The sequence below is a fragment of the Anolis sagrei genome, chromosome 4 (genome assembly GCF_037176765.1).
Source record: "Anolis sagrei isolate rAnoSag1 chromosome 4, rAnoSag1.mat, whole genome shotgun sequence".
Lineage (NCBI taxonomy): Eukaryota > Metazoa > Chordata > Lepidosauria > Squamata > Dactyloidae > Anolis > Anolis sagrei.
In genome coordinates this window covers 187,760,500-187,784,194 of record NC_090024.1, presented here as the reverse complement: position 1 = coordinate 187,784,194, position 23,695 = coordinate 187,760,500, and the positions used below count along the sequence as shown (strand labels likewise).

The window sequence follows — 23,695 nt, the reverse complement described above, 5'->3', positions numbered from 1 at the left end:
CCATTCCTCGCAGCCTAAGGCCCCTTCCTTTTCCCCCTCAGCCGCTTAAGCTTAAGCGGCTGAGGGGGAAAGGGAAGGGGCCTGAGGCTGCGAGGAATGGTGGGGGTTGAAGTACAAAACACCTGGAGGGTCCAAATTTGTCCAGGCCTGTCTAAAACTCACTGGTTTTCCCTATTCATCGTTACTCAGGAAGAAACCCCATTGTGTTCAATTATGTATTTTGGTGAGGCACCAGCACCATTTGACTGAGAAAGTTAGACCATGTAAAACTAGAACTTCCAGGTTTCCCTAGCATTGAGCCATGGCAGCTGAAGCGTCCTGCATCAATTGCGTCCTGACAGCATCCTTTGGCTTCTTGACAAACTGGAATGTGTCCAGAGGAGGGCGACTAAAATGATCAAGGGTCTTAAGAACAAGCCCTATGAAGAGTGGCTCAAAGAGCTGCGCATGTTTAGCCTGAAGAAGAGAAGGCTGAGAGGAGATATAATAGCCATATATAAATATGTGAGAGGAAGTCACAGGGAGGAGGGAGCAGGCTTGTTTTCTGCTTCCCTGGAGACTAGGACACGGAACAATGGCTTCAAACTACAAGAAAGGAGATTCCATCTGAACATGAGGAAGAACTTCCTGACTGTGAGAGCCGTTCAGCAGTGGAACTCTCTGCCCCGGAGTGTGGTGGAGGCTCCTTCTTTGGAGACTTTTAAACAGAGGCTGGATGGCCATCTGTCAGGGGTGCTTTGCATGCACTGTTCCTGCTTCTTGGCTGGGGGTTGGACTGGATGGCCCATGAGGTCTCTTCCAGCTCTATGATTCCATGATTCTTCAGCGGCCGACCTTCCCAAGGTGGCAACCGCTAGCAGTGACGTCACTTGGTATTCAAGATGGAGACTCGGGGCACAGCCTCGCGTTGCCTCTCCCAAGATGGCGGTGGCGCTTTCTCTCTCGCGGGAGGCGTCACTTCCGGTTCCCTTTCCCCTCATCGTCCGCGATGGCGGCTGCGGGGCTGTCAGATTCAAAACTCCGGGCCGAGTTGCTGGCCCTCGGGTACAAGCCAGGCCCTATTACGGACACTACCCGCAAGCTCTACGCTAAGAAGCTCACTCGCCTGCGGGCCGAAGTGGCCGCGGGGCTGAGGAGCCGAGGCAGTGCGGGTGGTGGTAGTAGCGGCAGCGCTCGGGCCCAGCCTCAGAGTCCAAGCGGGCCTTCGAGGCCTAAGGCGAGAGTAGGCCCGAAAGCCTCTCCTCGGGCGCGAGCTGTGGTGGAGGAGGAAGAGGAGGAGGAAGAAGACGAGGAGGAGTGGGATTCAGGGAGCCGAGGGTCGCCTCAGAGGAACCATTGGGAGACTGAGCGCGGGAAGACCTTTTTGCCCAGAGAAGAAAGGAGGCTGCCCAGCAGCAGCCCTTGGGACTTGTCCTCCAGGAGGGCCCCCTTCGAGGTCTCCTCTTTAAGGGACGGCGTTGCTGACAGCTTAGCTTCCAGCGCTTTGTGGGGCTCCACGGCCACCGAAGGAGGAAGTGGAGAAGGTGGCTTGAGCTCCACCAAATGGTGGGAAAGGGAGCCCAGCCCCAGGACGCCCCGAGCAGAGGGGACCCGTCTGGGCTACAGCAGCAGCAGCAGCATTAGGCCTTACATAGGGATCGAGAGCCGGGTCACTCCCAGCTCCTCCTACTTAGGTTCACTCACCCGAGAACCAAGGCCCGAGTTAAACTACAGGTCTCCATGGAGGGCAGAGAGGCAAGAAAGGGGAACCCCCCTGACAGGAGCTGGGTTCAAGCAGGGCACGCGTTGGGATGGCACGCGCCAACCCATAGGCTACAAACCTCAAGTTCAAGGGAAAGGGAGAAAAGGCATAGGGCTTGAGTTTTATCTCTCCTGGTTCCTGTGGCTGGCAACGTTAGGGCTCTTGGTCACCTTCCTTGGCATCCTTTGGGTGAAGATGGTGGGACCTGGCCAGCTGGAAGGGCCCGAGGAGAACTGTACGTGTATTTCTCTATTTGCTTTATCCCCCCCTCCCCTTTTTCTTCCAATATAGGGATACAAGGCAGGTAATGGCAAACGTGACACAATTAAAGCAAAGCAAATGCATTAAAATATAAATACAGTCGAATCTAGAGCAGGCATGGGCAAACCTGGGCCCTCTAGGTGTTTTGGACTTCAAATTCTACAATTCCTAACAGCTTACCAGCTGTTAGGAATTGTGGGAGTTGACATCCAAAACACCTGGAGGGCCCAAGTTTTCCATGCATGCTTTAGACTCTCGGGGTGCATCTACATTGTCAAAGTAATGCAGTTCGACACTACTTTATCTGCCATGATTCAGTGCTGTGGAATCTTAGGAGTTGAGTTTTACAAGATTTTTTAGCCTTCAGTGTATCCCGAAGAGTGCTAGATTCCTTATCATATCCATGAGCCATGAATCCTAGCAGTTACAGCTTTGCAAGCTGTTTAGCCTTGGCAGTATAGATGCATTCACAGTTGGTCAGTATCCATGTGGATTAGTAGATGATGCATAAATGTAGTTTCTGGTTGCTTGAAACTTCCAATAACAAATAGCCCTAATTAGTACAGCACAGAGTGGGGCACAAACACCCTGGGAAAGGGAAACACAGTTCCCTAGAGAGGCAGTCTTTAAAAAGATTAGAAAACCGGGGGGGGGGGGGGGGGGAGAGTTGCTTGTAAAACTATGGGCCCTTCTACATGGTCCTGTATCCCAGAATATCAAAGCAGAAAACCCCACATTCTCTGAGTGTGTACTTGGGTATCCCAGTTCTAAGCAGATATTGTGGGATTTTTTGCCTTAATATTCTGGAATATGGGGCTGTGTGGAAGGGCCCTACAGCACTTGTGATTCCATAGCATTGAGCCATGGGAGTTAAAAAAAAGTTTCAAAGTACAGTAGAGTCTCACTTATCCAACATAAACGGGCCGGCAGAACTTTGGATAAGTGAAAATGTTGGATAATAAGGAGAGATTAAGGGAAAGCCTATTAAACTTCAAATTAGGTTATGATTTTACAAAACATAATGTTTTACAACAAAGCAACAAAAAAGCAGCTCAATACATGGTAACATTATGTAGTAATTACTGTAGTTACGAATTTAGCACCAAAACATTGCAGTGTATTGAAACAGCTGTTGATCTGGGCAGGAGGCAGACTGCGTTGGATAATACAGAATGTTGAATGAGTGAAGGTTGGACAAGCAGGACTGTACTGTACATTAATTCTGCAGTGTTGCTGCACCCTTAGATGCCTTTTGCTTGACTGACTGCTTAGAAAGTAGGTATTGATATATACTTCTGTAAGAACATATGAGTAGTTCTGCTCTCTTATACTGTGAAATTGTCTAGTTCCTGAAAGGCACATTGAAAATAGAAAGTGGGGCATGGAAGTTCCTATTAATACTTAATTGATGTTTATTCCATGGTCTTGAACAGTGTATCCAAAGTCATAAGAGTGATTCAGCAACAAGGAGTTATTCAACCATGGACACACCCAGTCTTTTTGGCCCTGTTCTTGCAAAGCATTTAGACAAACAAGTTGCTAAACATAAGTGGTTGCAAAGTGTGTCCCATTTTGAAGAGACCAGTATGTATTTCATGGCACCCTTGTGTCGCAATGTTTGTCTTAAAGACAAACAATGCAGAGACTCTTGTTCATATAGGCCCTTTTGTCTATGTAACAGTATTTATTTATTTATTTATTTGTATTTCGCCCTTCTCAGCCCGCAGGCGACTCAAGGCGGTTTACAGAGGCAACAATTCAATGGCCAACAACACCATAAAAACATTTAAAACATTTAAAAACATTAACATATAATATAAAACCATAACAAGATCAATAAGACATAAATCATTTGCGCCTCCTAGTTAAAACATTGTCCAATCTCAGTAGTATCCCTATACTGTACTTCGTTGTTGTTTATTCATTCAGTTGCTTCTGACTCTTCATGACCTCATGGATCAGCTGACTCTCCCTGTCACCTGTGGCCTCCCCCAGCTCCTTCAAAGTCAAACCAGTTACTTCAAGGATACCATCCATATACAGTATCTTGCCCTTTGTCTGACCCTCTTCCTTTTTCCTTCCATTTCCCCCAGCATAATTGTCTTCTCCAAGCTTCCCTATCTTCTCATTATGTGACCAAAGTACTTCATATTTGCCTCTAATATCTATGTTAGCAAAACTGAGTCAAGATTTGTCTTCGTTATGTTTTCCATATAATGCTACATGAGCTTAAGTTGCATTTTTGTCAATAACTATTTAAAAATCTCAGGTAGTTCACGAAGTTAACAAATTCTTACTTTAATTCACATTTGTTTTTACTCTTATTTGATATCTATTTTCATTTTCTTTTGATGAAACAATATCTAAAACTAGATGTCAATTAAGGCTTAGATCCTGTGCACACAGTACTCTGAAGTAAGTCCCATTGAACAAAATGAGACATTCTCAATCTTTTCATCTTTAAGATGCCACAAGGCTCTTTATTTTTAAAATGTAGTGTTTATTTTTCAGGCCTTGTCAGGAAATGTATAATTTCAAGTAACTAATTCTCAATTGTTTTTTCATTCACAGTTAAGATGTTATCTGTGGACTGTGCACAGAGAACAGATAGTGTAAGTGTGGATATTTATGGGGGGTTACATTTAATTCTTAAACAGAAAATGTAATGACTAGGTGTACAAGTCAGTTATTAGCAGTGTTATTATTGGGCCTCTCCAAGAGAAATTTAATGATTTATTGATGTGCAATTAGTAGATTGTTTCTTATCAATTTAGTATGCAGAATAATTATTCAAACTGTGTAAAACTAATCTGATGCAAGTCTAAAATCCTGCTTTTACAGAATTTTTTTTAGTCAATTGTAACAAAAGCCAGATTGATTTATGACAAGGATTTCATCTGCATTTCTATTTTCCAATAACAAGCTTAAATAAAGCTAGCAGCTTTAATCTTTCTTGGTGTGTGCATGTAGTTGTAACTTGTTCCATAATATGTAGCCAAAGAAGAAAATCCTTGGTGTAGTGTGTATAAGTTACAAGGATAACTCTGGGTTCTCAGGATGCTTGATGCATCTAGTTTGAAATTGCTACATGTATCTCATACATAGATATAGAAATGTAAGATCTTAACCCCAAGCAGTAATGGCACTTTTGATTCCATTGTTGATTTTTTTGGTGAACGGGGTGTCATGTAAGAGACCTATAATTTGTTGAATACACTGCCCTCCTAACCATATAGCAGGGGCTCTCTTCTATACTGCAAGGCTGAACTCTTTTAGATTGAGGCTACATTCCCTCAGAACATGTTATGATCTCAGAGCAGATCACAAGCTAACAAATCAGTAGGGCTAAATCCAGTAATAGATTAAACTGGGTCCCCAAAAGGCAGACTTATCATCTTTATTCTCCCACTCTTATCCTGGGAATTGAGGAAATAATTGCTGTTAGAAGCCTGAACTGATCACTAAATCAAAACTGTTGAAAATTGACTGAGATCCTGAAGTGATCAAACTAATAGAGTTTCTGTCCACTAGTGCCATATAATCTGGGATCAGTTTTGTCATGGTGCTTTTAAGGGCGGGGAGGGGGGGGGGACTGAGAGGGAGAAGAGCAGATGAGAAGATCTTCTATTTAACTTCGTTGCAATTTCTTTAAACGCTCTTAATTTTTGAATTCATGATCTATTCGCTGATGTTTTCTTTAAATTTTTCAGTATTGTCAGGCAAAACATGAAGAAATAATAATGACAATACTCCATGAGTTATACAACTACCTTGCGGGTAAAGCTGGTGAGTTCTGATTTTTCTTCATATATATCATAGTGATGCAATAAAATGGAATATGTACTATCTCAACCTTGATTTGCACTGAGACGATTAGTAAAAAGTTTCTTGTTTCCCTTCAAAGGATTATAAGAAATATTAGCCTCCCAAAATCTATGGGTTTTCATAAATTCAATAAACTAGCAGGAGAAATTACCTGTTTGGGGCTTATCTATATAAATAAAAATGTAATGTTTGTAGGATTAACAGAACTCAAAAACCGCTGGGCAAATTGACCCCAAATTTGGACACAAGACACCAACCAAAGCAATCTATGTCCTTCACTCAAAAAAACAAAAAAAATTAACCAGAAATAACTTAAAACCCCCAAAACCAAGAATACATAACAACACATAGGCAAATCCTCCCTCCCCCCCCCTCCCCCCCGGCGAAGGAAAAACAATGCACCAACTATCCGTTGCAAGCTGGCAATCCCTGCTGGCACAGAGTGAGGCTTAGCCATGGGTTCAGGCTGCAGCTCAGACACACACAGTAGAACGGATGCAGTTTGGCCCCACTTTTAACTCAATACAATGGGGTCCTGGGAGCTGTACTTTCATACGGCCTTGCTGAAGCCATCTCTGCCGAGGAGGACTGGTGCCCCAGCAAACTACGGATCTCAGGATCCCACAGTGGCAAGCCATGCTTTTGGGCTTACCCTCCTCCACCACGCCAGGGCCTCGCGTGGGCCCTCCTTACCTCCCTCCCAGTCTCTGTCCTCTGTTGGCCCCACCAAACAGGGACCCCTCCTCCTCCTTTTTCCCCGGTGAGGCGAGCAGGTGGCTGCTTCATGCGGGCGCCGTTTGTCTGAGCGAGGCCTGCTTCAAAAAGCACCTCCCGCCTGCCCCGCGCTTGGCCCAGCAAGGCTGAGGGTGGCAAGACTCCCTTCCTGCCAGTGCCCAGGCAAGAGGTAGAGAAGGGAAGGAAGGAAAGAGGGAGAGAAGAAAGGAGAGAAAGAAAGAGGGCGGGAAAGAAAGCAGGAAAGAGAGGAAGAGGGATAGAAGCAAAGAGCAAAGGAAGGAAAGAAGGAGGGAGAGAAGGAAAAAGAGAGAGAAAGAAGGAAAAGAAAAGGGTAGGGAGGGAGGAAGGAAGGAAAGACAGAAGGGAAGGAAAAAAAGGAACGAAGGAAAGAGGGAGAGAAGGAAGGCCAGAGAGAAAGAGGGAGGGAAGGTTTGCCACAGCAACACGTGGCAGGTACAGCTCGTAGAGATATAAGGATTGAATACCTCATTTGTCTGTATTTTTCCAACCATGTGGTCCATGACCAAAACACAGACACAAATCAAAAATTGTTCAAAGTTTCTTACCATTTTATAATAATAAATAAATAACTTTATTTTTGTTGTTCAAAGTTTCTTACCATTTTATAATAATAAATAAATAACTTTATTTTTGTATCCCGCCACCATCTCCCCGAAGGGACTCAGGGCACCTTACATGGAGACTAGCCTGGTCAAACTTATTAGCAGCCAGTGGAGCTATTTAAACAGGAGGGTTGACAGCTCCCTCAAATTTCTTCCAGTCAACAGCTTGGCTGCCGACCTTTCATAAATGGCAGAAATCATCATCATCATTACATTCTATTTTTCAAGGTGTGGTCCAAACAGTCCAAAACCTTCCATAATGTTAATGTATTACAACTTGCCAATGAAAACATAGTATTAATCATTTTTATTTATGTTAACTATATTTTATATCACTTCTCAATTTAAGAGTCTCAGAGTGACTTATATTAAAACATGCAATAAAAACAGACACTGAAAGCCATTAAAATACGTCATTAAAAATAAAAGGTCAAACAATAACACTAACAATCAGAAAGATAGTCTGAAACAACACTGAATGAAGAGGTTAAATTAGTTGATGGCAGTAATAGACATCACTGAGAGTCTGCCTAATTTTATTGTGCCGATCATTCCATGTGATAAAAGCATTAAATATCAGGGTGTGACTTCTTGAGATATGGCTGCAAAGCTTTTCCTGCAAAACTCGTGGTTCTCAATTCCTCCTAATGAGCCCACATGTTCCATTCTTGTATTTTGCATGTGTTCCTGTGCATGAAGCTTTGCCTAGAATGGTTTTCTTGATCACAGCAATGCATATAGTCCATTTCTTCAAAACTGCTCTGCTATATATCACACTTTTCAATCTCCTGTTCCTCTCCATTTGCATTGCAAAGCTACATTGTACCTTACAGTGATTAATCTGTGGGAGAAAGAACCTGTGAAAATCAGTGTATGTACTTTAGAGAAGCTGTGCACATTGAGGTGGAAGGTGTGGATACAGAAAAATAGAGTTCACTTCTTTTTTTCCACTTCAGCTGCTTGCACTGCTATAGAATTAAGCAGCTTTTCAGTTCAATTTTTAAACTTAAAATTGGATTAGCTTCTTTAGCATTTGAGTAGCATCAAAGCCATTGTGTCAGCTTTAAGGCCTAATAGGTGAGCATTTTTTCTTCTTCTCATGTTAAGTATGAATACCCTTCTCTTCAGATGGAAGTGCTCCCAAAATGGTTTAAAAGATCTGTCAAAATAAGGCAGCCTCAGGCTCACAATCCAGAAAGGAATGGGAAAGAAAAATGGAAATAAGGAACCTTGTTTTTGTTTTGTTTTGTTTGGGGGGGGGGGGTTGGCATTGGACTACTGTTTTAGAACTGTGCTTTGGTGTACACATAGAGACTTTTGTGAGAGGGAAATAAGACAGCAATCCTTTCTTGTTCGGTAGTATTTTCTTATGGAGTGAATGTGATATTTAATTGCCCTATGCTAGGCTGCATACAGCAGCTACAGAATTTTATTAAGTCATAAAACTAATCTGGGTGTATGTTTTGCACAAGCATTTTGGTTAGTACTAAAAATGATTTAAAATGAAACTTGGCTCAGTGCTTCCATACTCTTTGGCAGATTTCCTAATTGCCTCAAGTTGAGTTCTTTCCATGTAGGTAACTCATATCTTTTTCTTCTCCTCACCCCACCCCCCAGGCAGTTTTGAGTGTGGAAACCCTGAGAACCTAGAAAGTAAGTTTATTCCAGTTGGTGAAGCAAAGGATTATATAGAGGTAAGTAAGATTAGAATGTATTTCTGTTGTAGCATTGCAGTAAAGGGTCCTGCCTTTGATATTCTCTGTAGTCACTTCAATTGTTTGTGTGTTTTTGCCATTACTTGGCCTGCCTTTTGTCTTGCTTTATTTTTTATTTCTTTGTGAAGTCTAGATAGCTGCTTAATTTGACTTGAAGTTTTTTATTTGAGAAACTGAATTCCCTGCATTTTACAGATGCTGACATCTACATTTTTCCTTTCTACTATGCAAGCATTATAAAACACTGTTTTCTGTCTACGTTGTATTTCTTTATATTAAAAGGTGCTAGGAATTCTATATTTACCCTTAAATCTTTTTATGTGTTACTACACCATATATGATGACCATAAAATTATACTCAGTGCCTCTTACATCTATTCAGTATTCAACCAGTTGTATTGATTTTGAAAAGTTTCTAAACTAGTTACATGGTAATTTTAATGTCATCAACCTAAGCTAAACAAATCTGAAAATGGGTTTCTATCAGCACTATATTATATACCTAGAATTTCCTGACTGGGAAAATGTATACATTTTTTTTATAACTAAACTGAGTAGTGGTGGGGGAATACATTTGGAGGGGAAAAACTCACAGATGAATGCAGTGTTTATATCTGAGTGTATGCTTCCTTGCAGAATGTGACTGGTTACTCTGCAGAAAAGTTTATGGATGCTTTGCAGTGGTTACTGGACAATAACAAGGAATCAGGAATATTGTAAGTAAATAGGAGAATACATAATCCATTGTGTCTAGAGAATCAGCTCAGAGACTTGGCCATCTACAAAGGGTGTTGTTTGGAAAATAAACAAAATCAAGTTTTCTATGGAGGTTCCAACTTTTGGAAGCAGCAATGAGATCTGTATGAAACTGTATTCCTATAGAATAGTGTTTTTTCTATATCTGAACACGAGCCTTATAATACAATACACTTCACCTGCCCTTGCAGACTGCCCTTGCAGATTGCAAACACTGGCTTGTCATGCCTCTGGCAGGTTGAAGTTCTTGGCTGATGGAATATGTGGTTTGGTAACTCAAGCTGTGCAGACTAGCCTTAGAAGGATAAAGTGTTGTGTTGCAGTTTTTTTCCTAACATTAACAGCTATTGAATCAGAAACTCTCTGATTCAAGTACTGCATCTTTTAAAATAGAAGACTCTTAAGTATTAAGTGCAATATGGGAATGAAAGCATCAGACAGATGTGCTGTAGTGGTGTTATTTATTTATTTATTTATTTATTTTATTTAGAAGTTTTCTATACCGGTCTTCTCACCTCTACAAGGGATTCAGGCCAGTTTACAGCATTAGCAATTAGCAATTACTGGGACAATGTATGTAAAGAGCTTTACATTTTCTGAAATATCTAAATGTTCATTGCTCTGTTGGCCAAGTGAGGAAATCGAAACATGGCATATAATTAAAACAATATGATGAACCTATATTATTACAGGCATTATCTTGTAAGAGGCATTCCATTCAGAGTTTGAGACAGAAAGGAACACCACTCTTAGAATGGACCCTAATACCTCATTTTTAAATACAGTTATCCCTCAATATTTGGAGTTTAACCTTTGTAGATGTGATTATTCGCAGATTATTTGATATTGCCCCACATCATTTTATAAAGGACTTGAATAATATACTACTTTCCATCTTGAACTGTATCCCCGGTTAGTCAATGGTCTCACTAGTTCATAAGTGCAGAGGGGAAGGTGAAGGAATGAAGGAACATAAAGCAGCAGAGTGCAGGCATTCACTGTCTCCACCCCAGAGACTTGCACTCCACCTTCCTGGACCCCACTCTGCTATTTTTTTTAATTAATCATCTTTATTTCTGACGATTTCGAAATTACAATGAAAGAGGGGGGAACAATTGAATTAAGCAAAGAAGGAGGAAAAGGATAGCGCGGAAATAAGATTGAGAGGGAGGAGTTGTCACTAGGAAGTGATTGGTCGATGGAAGAAAGGGGGAGAAAACCAAAAAAAACAAACCTGGGAGTGAGGTGGGAAAGCTGATTAGAGTTAGTGAGGACAGGGGGACTGCTTCCAGTTCGGTCCATAGAGAGGTAATCTTTTACGTAGAGTTTCCTTTTCGAGTTGTAAATTGATTATTTATTTATTTACTTATTTACTTGTATCTCTTTTGATAGTTGAATTTGAATTTGCATTCCTTCCTGCAGATATCTTCTGAGTGGTTCCCAATTAATTTGGGGTTTTTTTGTTTATATTGTCCATGAGTTGCGACAGTTTGCTATTAACAGCTTCAGGAGATATGCTTTGCTGTGCTCCTCATGTTCTGCTGGATATAGCCAAGCTGGCAAGGTAGCTCTAGGCATTACCAGCACACTAGTGATATTCTGCACTCTCATTTGTGTATTCAGGTGGTCCAGTTTACCTGGGGTATTGTGAGTGCACTTGTGCTCATAAGAAATGTGGTTATTTTGTAAGATTTTTATGATGTTTGAAGCTGGAAAAACAAAATTAGTTACTTGATAGGGTGAATCCCATCTTCAGAGAGTACTTAACCTTTTGAATGGTGTAAATAGCAATACTGTTACAGATTTTAGTTGGTTGTATATGAACCAGAATAAGCAGTACCTATTTTTAGTGCTATTTTCATACTTGAAGATGGTTTAATCAACAGTGACTGCAGATCATCTCTGAAGACAATCATCACCGCATCCCTCCGAGGTTTTGCTTAGAAAGACTTGAGTAGCTATTATATATTTATGAGGGCTTCCTTCCATGTCTCATCCTTATATTATAAATTACTCTTTTGAACTGTGAGGGTGATATTAAAAGCCACTCACGGTAAGCAAGAAGCCCATATAAATATATCCAAGTTCTCATATATAGATGTATTGTTTGAAAGCACTATTATTCAAGTGAAGACTAGATCACAGCAATGCGAATTATACTTCTTTCCAATTATTTGAGAGTTAAGCCTATGTGCTTAGCATTCTGAAATTATACTGATTCCATCCATTTTAACTGATTTGTTGTAATTGAAATTATTTATTTGGAATTATAAATTTGAAATACTATCTCTGAAAGGTACTGTTTAACTTCCTGTAGGCTTTAGAGGAATGATCATCTTTCATGAAGCTTCTGGCCCTCATTCAAAGTTGCTTGGAAATTGTAGAGTTATGCTCACAAGACAGATCTAAAATATGTTTAATTAGCATAACTTCATTTCTAATTAAGAAACTTGGGGATTGTTTGGAATTTCCGAACCTGTTCACAGAATTTCCACCTCACTCATAAAGTGACAGTTCCCAGAGCCCATTGGTGGGGAAAGCCAAGATCACTTCAATGATATCGTACTCACCTCCCTTCACAGAATAGAGCATCCTAGGTCATTATTTCAAACTTTCACCAAAACTGAAATCCTTACACTAAAACTCAGAGAGTCTTTTCCTGTGTGTGTGCCTCTTTGTTGGTAGGATTTGTGTATAAATAGCATCACATTCTGTTGTTTTTCAGAATATAGTTGAGGGCGATATTTTGATCCCACAAGTATTGTGTTGAGAGGGTTTCATATAAAGCAGCACACACAGTACCTCAGTTCAGTAGACTTTATTAGATTTCAGAAATAATTTCTTGTTATTGTTAACTCTCTGACTGCTGTGGAATCACTTCACAAGCTTGAGGCTATGAGCGGTAACAGCCCCTAATCTCATTATCTAAAACTCCGCTGTAACCTAATGTTTTGAAAATGTGCTCTCTTTCTCCATTCTTGTATGCAAAGACGCCATAGTGCTAAATACTGTTCCCTTGGGGACATGCCTAGAATTGCTGGTGAGGTGGAATTTAGCTCTTTCTAATTAAGATTTTCTTTACCATTACAAGTCATAGCCTGGAAACGCAAAATACTCTCTCCAGTTTTGTATTTACCATAATTAAGAGTTTCATCAGCACTTGAGGAAATTGATATTGTTCTGCCAGCTCAATATGGAACTCAGTAAGAATATACAACATAATAAAAAGTTGCTGCACACTTTTCACCAACTGTGTGAATGTTTTAACATTGTTCCGCTAATAGCAGATGCCAGTAAGGCAACTGTGCTTGAGAGTTGTGCTGTGTATTTTGCAACCTTTCAAAGCTTTGATGCATAAACTACCAGATTGCACCACCTCAGGTTCTCCCTTATCTCCTTCTCACTCTTTCCCCTCAACTTCCCCTCAACTACAAGTAATTTAAGGCAGTGGATGAAAGTCAGGTGCTATGTAACTTAGATATTAGAGTTGTTTTGAACTCAACTGTGATGTCTTGGGCTACAGATCAAGAGTCTTTATTCACAGTGAGGTATGAATTGCATCCCCTCCTGATGTCAGATAGCTAGGAAACTGAAATAATCTGGATTTTTTTTTTATTTGTGACTGCTTGTAAGCAAATGAAGATCTGAAGGCCCACCTTATTTTTTAGATTGCTATAGTGAGCATCCCTAAGTAAAGACTATGGTCTCTCAGAGTAATATAATTCCTGTAGTACTTGCTTCTGCTCATTTTATAGGTAGATATTATAAAACACATTTTCAATAGTTTTTGATATTCCTTTGCTCCATATTTACATACTCTCCAAGTTTATTATTGTGCTGTGTTCTGAGTGTGCTCAAACAGCTTTGATTCACAAACCACCAAATTGAGCCACCTCGGGTTCTTCCCTTATTTCCTTCTCACTCCTTCCCTTTAACTACCTGGCAGATATTCAGATATTCCAGATCCATATTCTGCATTAAGAATTCCCTTTCAGTCTATTGTATATCCTAAGTAATCAAAGAAAATGAAGCTTCCATTACAGTTGCACAAACTCCAACACGATTAAAGGGGGGGGGGGAGAATCTGCTATAGGAGGGATTAGGCTCATCCGACCTACAATTTCAGTACCTTGTGGGAATACATCTTACTTTACAGTATGAATTTTCTCCTAATAATGTATATTAAAACACATTTGAAGTTTAGGGGTTTTTTTTTAGTATTTCCCAAGATGTACCAAGCTTTAATTCAGGTGTACTTGCTTAAATTCATTTCCAGCTGAGTTGACTGTTGTAATATGTTTCTAGGAAAATAGACCAACATGCACACACGCACACCATTGCTTGCTCTCTGTGCAGTCACTGAAGGAGGGAATCCAATTTAAAAGTTTAATCTCCTGCACACTGAGAGGTGCTGTCAAAAAAACTACAACATATAGAGAAAGACTTAATTTTACCAGACAGTAATCCTACCCTGCAGTCTTCACAAAGCAATATCTGTGTGCTGCTGATGACCCAGTGTTGAAATGGTCTGCAGAGGCCAGCAACAAGCACTCATATTTTCCCAACAGTATGTTGGAAAGTGAGCAGCCTTAAAATCTTTATACTTCTGTTAAAGTATGTCATCAAAATTGTTTGCATTTTTTTTCAATTAGACAACCTTTCTGCTGCTTCTCTTTAGGTTATACAGTGATGAGCCTTCAGAACCTGTTACCATGGCCAGCCAGGTGGTTTCTCTTGAATCTACCCGCCCCCAGATGAGCTTGGGTTGCCGTTTCCACCGGGCACTAGCCACAGCTATTACGAACCTATTTATATTCTTTTGGAGTAAGTTTGGTGCTTTGTCAATCAAGTTTCCCGGTGTTCTACATTATAATAATTACATTGACCAACACATATTTTGGTGCTTCCAATGTTAAACCTGTTTTGGGGTATATTTGACCTGGTGGTTCCAAAAATGACACCAGTCTTCTCCTATCAGCTCTAGTTTTTAAGATACAGAATATATGCTATAACCAGTCATCGGCTCACCCATAGAAAATCATAACCATATTTAGGAAACTAAAGCTAATGTGGTCTATCCAATGCAACTTTCTAAATCAGCGCCTCAAATAACCCAAGGAACAGAGCTAAAGACCAAGACACCAAGAAAAAAAATGGTTGTGCTATTATCCATGTGACCTTTATAGCCAGAAGCAGACTGAAGACTGTTGCCTTGTGATGGTTTGCCATTTCTGGAAAACCAAGTGACTCAGTGTGCGCCATGTATACCACAACTACATTCCGTTCCATTCTGGCATTTAGCCCAGTGCCTTTGTCTCGGCATTCAGGGCATTGGTCACACTCTACTTTCTGACTTAGTAATTAAAATATTGATTATAGCAGTTCTAGACTGCTGAGGTATCAAGATGTTATAAGCCAAGGTGGGCAATTTATGGCCTTCAGATATTATTAGACTGCAGCTCCATGCACTTTTAACTATGCTGCTTGGAGCTGGTGAAGTTTACAGTCCCAGAAACATCTGGATGATCACAAGTTGCTTACAGGATATCTGAACCTACAGTGTAGAGGAAGTTCCTTGGCGGATCTATAAAGATGAAATTACAACCATGTTCTTGGATTTAGTGCTAGAAGACAGGATTCAGATTTCTATGCAGCCTTGGATTTTAACAACTTTGGAAAAGTCATAAATTGTAAATGTCAAATGAAACAAGAGCCTTGCTGCTCTCATCTTTATTGAAATAGTGTTCTACAATGTTCTGCCATGTTGGTGCAAAATCTACATATCTCTATTAGTAGTTCATTCCTTTTTCAAAAGGTTAGTACAGATAATAGTAAGTTAGATGAATGTTTGAACATGAAAATAACAATTTCAACTGTCAAGGTTTTTTCTGGGGGCAAAAATTGTAAATGATCTTTAGATTTTATTGAGTCTCAGTAAGTTGTGTCCAGAAACTCCCTTGTGTATAACATGATTGTCCATGGTCTGAGAATCTTTAGAAAGTGGTTGAGACAGATTAAGGATTGCAGTGGGACATAAACATGCACACAAAGTAATTCAAGATATCATCTTTGTATTTCTACTCACAGGTTTAGCTTTTCTTTGGGGGATTCTATTTCTTCTCAAGTATTACTGGCGGAAAAGGGAGGAAGAGGAGAAGGCCATGTACAAAATGGTGCAGAAAATCATAGGTAAAGTACATTAATGAAAAAGAAACTAAGGTGTGCCTGTAATTTCATATGGTTTCCATAACTCCTTGCTTTGTTCTTTCAATAGCTGCCGTCCAGAATCATTACAAAGAGTGGGAGCAGAATTTGGAACGATACCCGTATGTAGGTATCCTTCACATCAGAGACACACTTATCCCACCACAGGACAGGTGAGTTTTTTTCCCCTTTAACCTGCCCCATTAATAAATTCATAGTGTAAATCAGGCCTGCACAACTTGGTAGGAGTGAGAGGCCAACATTAAAACAGGCAAAACACCTTTGGGTCACAGATCATTTTTATTATTTATTATTATTTATTTATTTATTTCGGGCATTTTTACCCCGCCCTTCTCAACCCCCGAAGGGGGACTCAGGGCGGCTTACAAAAGGCACAATTTGATGCCAGCAATACACATAGTAGAATAAAATACATAGCAGCAACAATTATAAAATAGTGAAAACAATCCAGTTATACAATACAACTTTAGTGCCTCACTTAGGGTTTGCAAGAAAGTCCCTTTCCCTCAGAGAAAGCACCAAAGCAGAATAGTCTCAATTTCTCCACCTCCCCTCAACGTGGTGGCAAGTTGCACTCTTTCTAAGGAAAGAGGAAGTGCCTCAACTCTTGCTTCGGCTTCTCTTCCTTTCTCTTTGCTTCTGGGTTGCCTCTGCCATCTCCTTCTCCAGAGGGAAAAACTGCCAAGTCCACACTGTTGAAATCTCTCGCTTCTGAAGGAGAAACTTAGATGAGAACCCCACAACAACTTCAAGGTGAAGCTAAGTTTCTCCCTCACAAGTGAGGGAAATTAATTGTGTCGAATTGGTGGTTTTGTCGCCAGATGAGAAGAAGACAACAGGGGCAGAGAACTGGGTCACTTCGTCTTTACCACCTCCCTCTCCCTCTAAGATACTGTTAAATTTTATCCTAACCTTGGAGCCCAAGATTCCAACCTCCTTAAAAACAAATATGATACCCCTTAAAATTTCACCCTTCCCAGGCCACGTTTGATTTGATCAGTTGATAGTTCATTAGTTCTTGTTTGGTCTGAATATTCTACAGAGAGTTTCCTTCAACTTCCTAGAGTTCTATTTTTTTATTTCACAGAGAAGTGTAATTTATGATCATATACAAGTAATGGATGGATGGATGGTTTGTTTTTTCTCTTGGATTTTCTAAACTTGACTGGTATAGACAGCCACTTTGGGTTTCCATGTGGAGAGAAAAAACAAGGTATAAATAAACATCATCATCAAATTAGTCCTAGTGGTTATGTACTCAAACACATGCCCTTGTGCAAAAACCATTATTAGTGGCCAGCATGTGTATGCCCTAGCCATTAAGTCCCTTACTTATGCCAGGTGCTCCCCCCCCCTCCCCTTCACCTTGTATAATTTAAGCATGACCCCATGCATAAGTTATTCAGCTTCAATTACCACATTCCCTGTTTGCTTTCCTAGGAAAAAAATTAAGCGCATTTGGGACCGAGCCGTGGATTTCCTTGCATCCAATGAGTCGCGGATTCAGACGGAGTCACACAGGGTGGCAGGAGAGGACATGCTGGTGTGGCGTTGGACTCAGCCAACCTATCTGTCTGATTCAGATCATTAGCACTGAGCCAAGGCCAAGACAACATTTCAGCACTGCGCAGGGCAACACACCCTTTACTGGCCAGGGAATATCCTGTTGTCTATACTCGTATGCACTCCTGACACTACTATCTGTGTTTTCAAAGGAGATAGTATCACTCTGGAGCATATTCATTTCCTATAAGGAATATAAATTTTGGTGAACAGCGGCACATCTAACCTATCTTTTTCAGCATGTGTTTGTCTTCCATAATGTAATTATTTAAAAAGCATTCCCTTGCCTAAATGAAAGATACAATTAATAGTTTTGATGCAATGTTATGGAAGACTGTATCTGGCCCTTCACTCAGAACACAGTGCTAAAACAGCTAAAAGGGGGGGTGTTTTTAAAAGGAACTGTTCGTTATAGAAATGTCCTGAGAACAGGAATAGACAATAAATGTGTAAAGTATCTTTACTCCTCCCAGCAGAAATCCCTTATGCATCCAGGGTAGCAAATGCAACTGTGGCATCTGCATCCAGGGTAGCAAATGCAACTGTGAGGCCAGTTCATATGCCTTCAGTGGCAAGTTGAGCAAAGTGGGAGAATCATACAGAAAATTGCAGTCCTTGTGTTTTTTCTCCTTAGACATTGGCAAGATCATGGTAGCCCAGCGAACATAACATATTTTTGTGAAAAGAGTACTTTCTAAAGACATCTGTGAGTTTTAAAATGGTGTAATAAGAAGCAATGAGCATTTTCTGCATCATGCAGTGCTAGAAAACAATTCAGGTGCCTAGAGTATTTTGATACTTTAAAAAAAAGCAGTTTTAGTAATCCAGAGCTGAATCCTCCTAGCAGTTCTAACTAGATTATGCCCATTAAATGAGCTATTGACTGGTGATTCAATGTGTACAATAATTACATTGATTCATTGTGACTGAGAGTAGGATTCAAGCGGAAGTATTTGGCTAATACTGCAATGAATGACGATATTCTGCAATACACTTTTGTATTTTGTGCATACTACCATCTTGGTTTCTCACATTCATTTTGTGATGAGAGCAGGGAAATGTGTCCCAAAATGCTGTGTCATGTCTTTCCCCCTGTGTTGCAGCATCATAAACCCCTGAACCCTTGCATATTGACATGCAGCGCCATCACTGATTCTGAACATAGCTGCTGCTCATAGTGAGCATAGCCCTCTGTCCTGTGTTTGTACCTAAAGTATATGTCAATTCATCATATATACATCTGTCTTAAGGCAAATTTGGTTGATGCTTTATGCTACCTTTTCTTAAGCTTTTTCTTTGACCAGCATATTAATTTATTTACAAGTGGTGGTGGTCTGAATTGGAAGATTGCCCTTTTGCTCCCCCTGCTGGCTCTGTTGAGTAAAGGAAGAATGGGAGGTTTTACCTCCCTGTTTTGCCTTGGAGGCAGCCTCAGCAGCACACAGCAATTCATTATATGCCTTCTGATGGTTCATCAGCTGAAAACAACAGAGTGAGAAACACAGTCTCAAAAAACAAAGCACCCGGAGGTATTATTGGTTAAGTAGAAGAAAACCTACCATTCAGTTGAATTTTTATCCTTACGTGTTGCCATCTGTAGCATAGGTGGTTTATTAGAAGACAAGAAATGTAACAGATGTTTCCATGACATTACCCATCTTTTACCTACATCCCTCTTACATGGTTAGAGAAGATAATCAAATGAAGGTAAATCCTTCCTTTTGACATGTTCTTAATTTCTGCTGAAGTTTGCAAAAAAAATCCACGGTGCCTGCATTCTTAGGGCTTTAAAAACATTTTTAACCATCTGTCTCTCAAGAGGAAATGCCAAACAATATTTTGTAAGGTTAATTAAGCTGTTGGTTTATTTTTATGTAGATGGGCTGGTGCTATTTATTATACACTTTCTCTCTGTACATTTTATCTTACAAAATAAAAATTTGTACAAATAAGACTGGCTGGTATTGGTAATTGGTCCCAAACTCCTTACAAGAGCAAATCTTGACATCTTAATCCTCTGGATATTTAATGTTGAAATACTTCTAGGCATCTTCTAGTTACATTGAATGACAGAGCAACACTGGTCAAAAACAGTAGTATTTTTCAAGATAAAGATCCTAAGAATAATAAAAGCCAATAATCCAACTCCCATCCCCATAAAAATACCAGCACTTTATATTTATCAATATTACAAGAAAGGAGATTCCATCTGAACATTAGGAAGAACTTCCTGACTGTGAGAGCTGTTCAGCAGTGGGACTCTCTGCCCCAGTGTGTGGTGGAGGCTCCTTCTTTGGAGGCTTTTAAACAAAGGTTGGATGGCCATCTGTCAGGGGTGCTTTGAATGCAATATTCCTGCTTCTTGGCAGGGGGTTGGACTGGATGGCCCATGAGGTCTCTTCCAACTCTATGATTCTATTCTATGTAGATGAAATGCTGCTATTTATTCTGGATTTTCCCATAAAATCATAGCATTGGCTGCACATGGCATCAAGTCCAACCCGTGTTCAATACAAAAACTCTAGTTAAAGCAGTGGTTCTCAACCTGTGGGTCTCCAGATGTTTTGGTCTTCAACTCCCATAAATCCTAACAGCTGGTAAGCTGGCTGGGATTTCTGGGAGTTGTAAGACAAAAAACCTAGGGTGCCACAGGTTGAGAACCACTGAGGTAAAGCATCCCCAACAGATAGCTGTCCAGAGACAGGTAACTGGCCCTTTTGAGGAAGTGGCCTTTTGATGTTAACTAAACATTGAGAGATGGAGTAAGTTAAACCTAATCCCCCCTTTGGGGGATTTGAACCTAAGCCAAATCCACTGTACTTTGTAAAGAATTTAATAAACCACTTGTGAGGGCTCAATAAGGAAAAATTAGTTTTCATTGCAGCTATCAATCTGTAAATGTGTACAGCAAGCACAAAGTTCTTATTCACCCTCTAATGAAATATGAGGATAAACTTTTGCTGTTTAGTGTATCATCCTAATATATAATACAAGAAATTGATGGGAAAATACTTAAACCTGGTGTTCTTTGTTTGTTTAAAATGGCACATTCTGCAGAGGCATTGCCTACAATTCCTCCTTTCCTCAACTGAAAACTCGAGTGTATGCTAGATGCATATGCGCTTTTCATATCTTTTTAAAATATCAAAAGTCTTAAAAGAAATATCGATGTCTTTTGAGCATATAAAATTTTGATCTGAAACAGGCTTGTATTACATGTACATGATACAAGTATTCGCCTGTACCGTACAACTCCTGTATCCACAAGAGATACCTTACAAAACTCCCTGAAGCTACTTGATAAGAGCAAACGCTATATTTTGAAAATACTTGGGCCAAAAATATAACATGGAACCACATTAGAGGACCTAGGGAACCCCAGAAACACTTCTTTGGGGTGGGGGTGCATGGGTAAATTAAACCATGGAGATTGAATCCAAGGATAGTAGGACCCTGTACATTCAATTGCATGTTTTGATATGGATTGTGTTGTACAGGATGGATCACAATTTACACTATTCTGTTAGGTTACACACATGGGAGCCAGTATATATAAATCACAAATATGGTTTGATAATTCCATCATGTCTTCTTCTATCAAAAAATGCAACCAACTAGGCATCTAAAATTAAATTTGCCCTTTTTCCTTCTATTTTCCATTTTCATTAAAGTCTTTTCATATTAAAAGTTTTGTCTCCCAGTGACATGACAGCTGATGCTGAGCTATTTTTGTGACAAGTCTAGTTCAAGAGTATTGCTAGTTCTACTAGGAAAATCAGCATTTAGTAAATAATGAAAAGGAATGAAAATGTGCCCAAAGCAACTTACTTCCCAAGGGGCAGTCCTTGAACCCTCAAATACTTTGGTCAAGCTAGTTCATGAATGTGTTTCATGCGGTTGGCTTAATTGTGGGAAGGGGTCAAAATTGTGGCATTCAACTGCCCTCTAGTCTAAGTAGCAGCTTTGGGGAAAGGTGATCCCTGAGCCATAGCCCTTCTCCAAAGCTGCTACTTGCATTAGATGGCAGCTGCCAATGACAGTAATATTTTACTGCTTCTGCAACTCCTTACAGCAAAACCTAAAATACAAAGAATAAGCTCCCCCGGGGATTGTTCCCTGAATATGAGCCACTTATTATTCATCTTCTTTCAGACAATTGCTCTACAATATAAGTGCACATTTATTGCCTAGCATGTCTTTGTTAACATCTTCTCAAGGAATGGGTGTGTCTCATTTTCCCATCATTTGATTGTGGAAAATAATCTGTTCTGTCCTCAGTAAATGTTTCCACTGGGATTGCAAATGCTGATGTGTGGACTGGATTTGTGGTTATTTGTATGAGATGTTTCTAAACCAATAACTCCATGTACTACCATTGCAAAGATATTGAATCTTCATGCTGTATTTTCTTTTAAAGAGATTGTTGCATGAAAAGATGTTTTAAAAATGAGAGAGATTGTGAAGGGGGGGGGGGTTGTAACAAGTAGAGAAGCATGGGGCTTTAGCATGATAAAAATGTCCTATGGAATACGTGCAGATTATGGCAACAAGAATGATTGACAACTGGGAAATAGAGGGAGAAAATGTGGAGGCAGTGACAGACTTTGTATTTCTAGGTGCAAAGATTACAGCAGACACAGACTGCAGCCAGAAAATCAGAAGATGCTTACTTCTTGGGAGGAGAGCAATGTCCAATCTCGATGAAATAGTGAAGAGTAGAGACATCACACTGGCAACGAAGATCTGCATAGTTAAAGCAATGGTATTCCCCATAGTCACCTACGGATGTGAGAGCTGGACCATAGGGAAGGCTGAGCGAAGAAAGATAAATGCTCTTGAACTGTGGTGTTGGAGGAAAGTTCTGAGAATGCCTTGGACTGTGAGAAGGTCCAATCAGTCCATACTTCAGGAAATAAAGCCCGACTGCTCATTGGAGGGAAGGAAAGATGACGTACTTTGGCCACATCATGAGAAGACAGGAAAGCTTAGAGAAGACAATGATGCTGGGGAAAATGGAAGGAAAAAGAAAGAGGGGCCGGCCAAGGGCAAGATGGATGGATGGCATCCTTGAAGTGACTGGATTGACCTTGAAGGAGCTGGGGGTGGTGACAGCTGACAGGGAGCTCTGGCGTGGGCTGGTCCATGAGGTCACGAAGAGTCGGAAGCGACTGAACGAATGAACAACAAACAACATTAAATAAATACCATCGTGCAAGGGATAGAATGATTGCTCCAGACAGGAACTACCACAAGTATATTATAGATATAACTTCTTACACACAAGCAGAAATTAAAAGAATATCTGTTGTTATTTGTTGCCAAGCTGAAAAATGGGTTTTCCAACAGTCAAGAAGAATAGACAAACAATAATCTTCTACATTTTCCCCGTCATTCAAATGTCCCAAAGGTTTTGCAGAACTATTCGTCATTAAAAAGTCACATGGATTTTTTTTTTCACACATACAGGGTTTTTTGCACAGAAAACAGGATTATTATGTAATAAAGACCCCATTATTATTGTGTTTATACTCCGCTTTTTCTCTCCACAAGGAGGCTCAATAGTTTTTTCTACACAAAATATTTTTTGTATAAGCACCAAACTATTTGGATATTACACCACAATGTAGCACATTTTCTCCTTCAATAGGAGAAATACCATGCAAGGACAAAATAGGATTTACATCCCTACAGACAAAGCAACTTGGAAAAACTCTCCCTTTGACAAAACATAAATAAATATGTGGAGGCAATTGACCCTTGGGATTTGCATATACGACAATTCTAACCTATAGAGTTTAATTTTAAAGAGATGTCAAATGAAAAAGAAACCCCTTGTTTATGTATTCATTTTAAAATGCCACACACACACGCTTTGGCAACATTGGTTCTTGTCTGTCTTCCCTTCACAGATTACATTTTAGACTGTTTTAAGATAACTCTGCATTCATTCCAAACAGTCCCAAATGTATGGATATTACAAATCAGTGACACATGATAGCCTAGCCAATGGATTCTTTTAATTGGCAGCAAATTTATTAGTAGTTGTGCAATGACTCCTTTCCCTAGATAACCATTAAAACAAGCTGATAGAGACAAAAAGTATGTCTAGAACACTTCCAGATGAGTATTTCATCAAGCAATTGCCCTGCCTCATTCACTGGCTTGTATTGGGAATGCATTTCAGGCATTGGTGTCTTCCATTTATAACTCCACTGTGCTTTCTCCATCTTTTGCTTTTATCAGGAGGCAGA

The 23,695-nt window shown here is 40.1% G+C and overlaps 1 protein-coding gene across 1 annotated transcript; it reads left to right on the top strand.

Moving 5' to 3' along the window:
- The first annotated feature begins 953 nt into the window (after positions 1–953).
- LEMD2 (LEM domain nuclear envelope protein 2) lies at positions 954–19,396 on the top strand. Its single transcript, XM_060773128.2, has 9 exons — positions 954–1,976; positions 4,574–4,614; positions 5,713–5,788; positions 8,803–8,879; positions 9,537–9,616; positions 14,335–14,480; positions 15,744–15,845; positions 15,931–16,033; positions 17,322–19,396. Exons 1-9 carry the CDS (start codon positions 989–991, stop codon positions 17,470–17,472), a joined length of 1,764 nt encoding a protein of 587 aa, XP_060629111.2. The 5' UTR covers positions 954–988; the 3' UTR covers positions 17,473–19,396.
- The last annotated feature ends 4,299 nt before the right edge of the window (positions 19,397–23,695 follow it).

Coding starts and splice junctions, on each gene's coding strand:
- LEMD2 (XM_060773128.2), top strand. CDS start 989: ATGGCGGCTGCGGGGCTGTCAGATTCAAAACTCCGGGCCGAGTTGCTG. Junction 4,615..5,712: donor GTGCACAGAGAACAGATAGT/GTAAGTGTGGAT, acceptor TAAATTTTTCAG/TATTGTCAGGCAAAACATGA. Junction 16,034..17,321: donor CTTATCCCACCACAGGACAG/GTGAGTTTTTTT, acceptor TTGCTTTCCTAG/GAAAAAAATTAAGCGCATTT.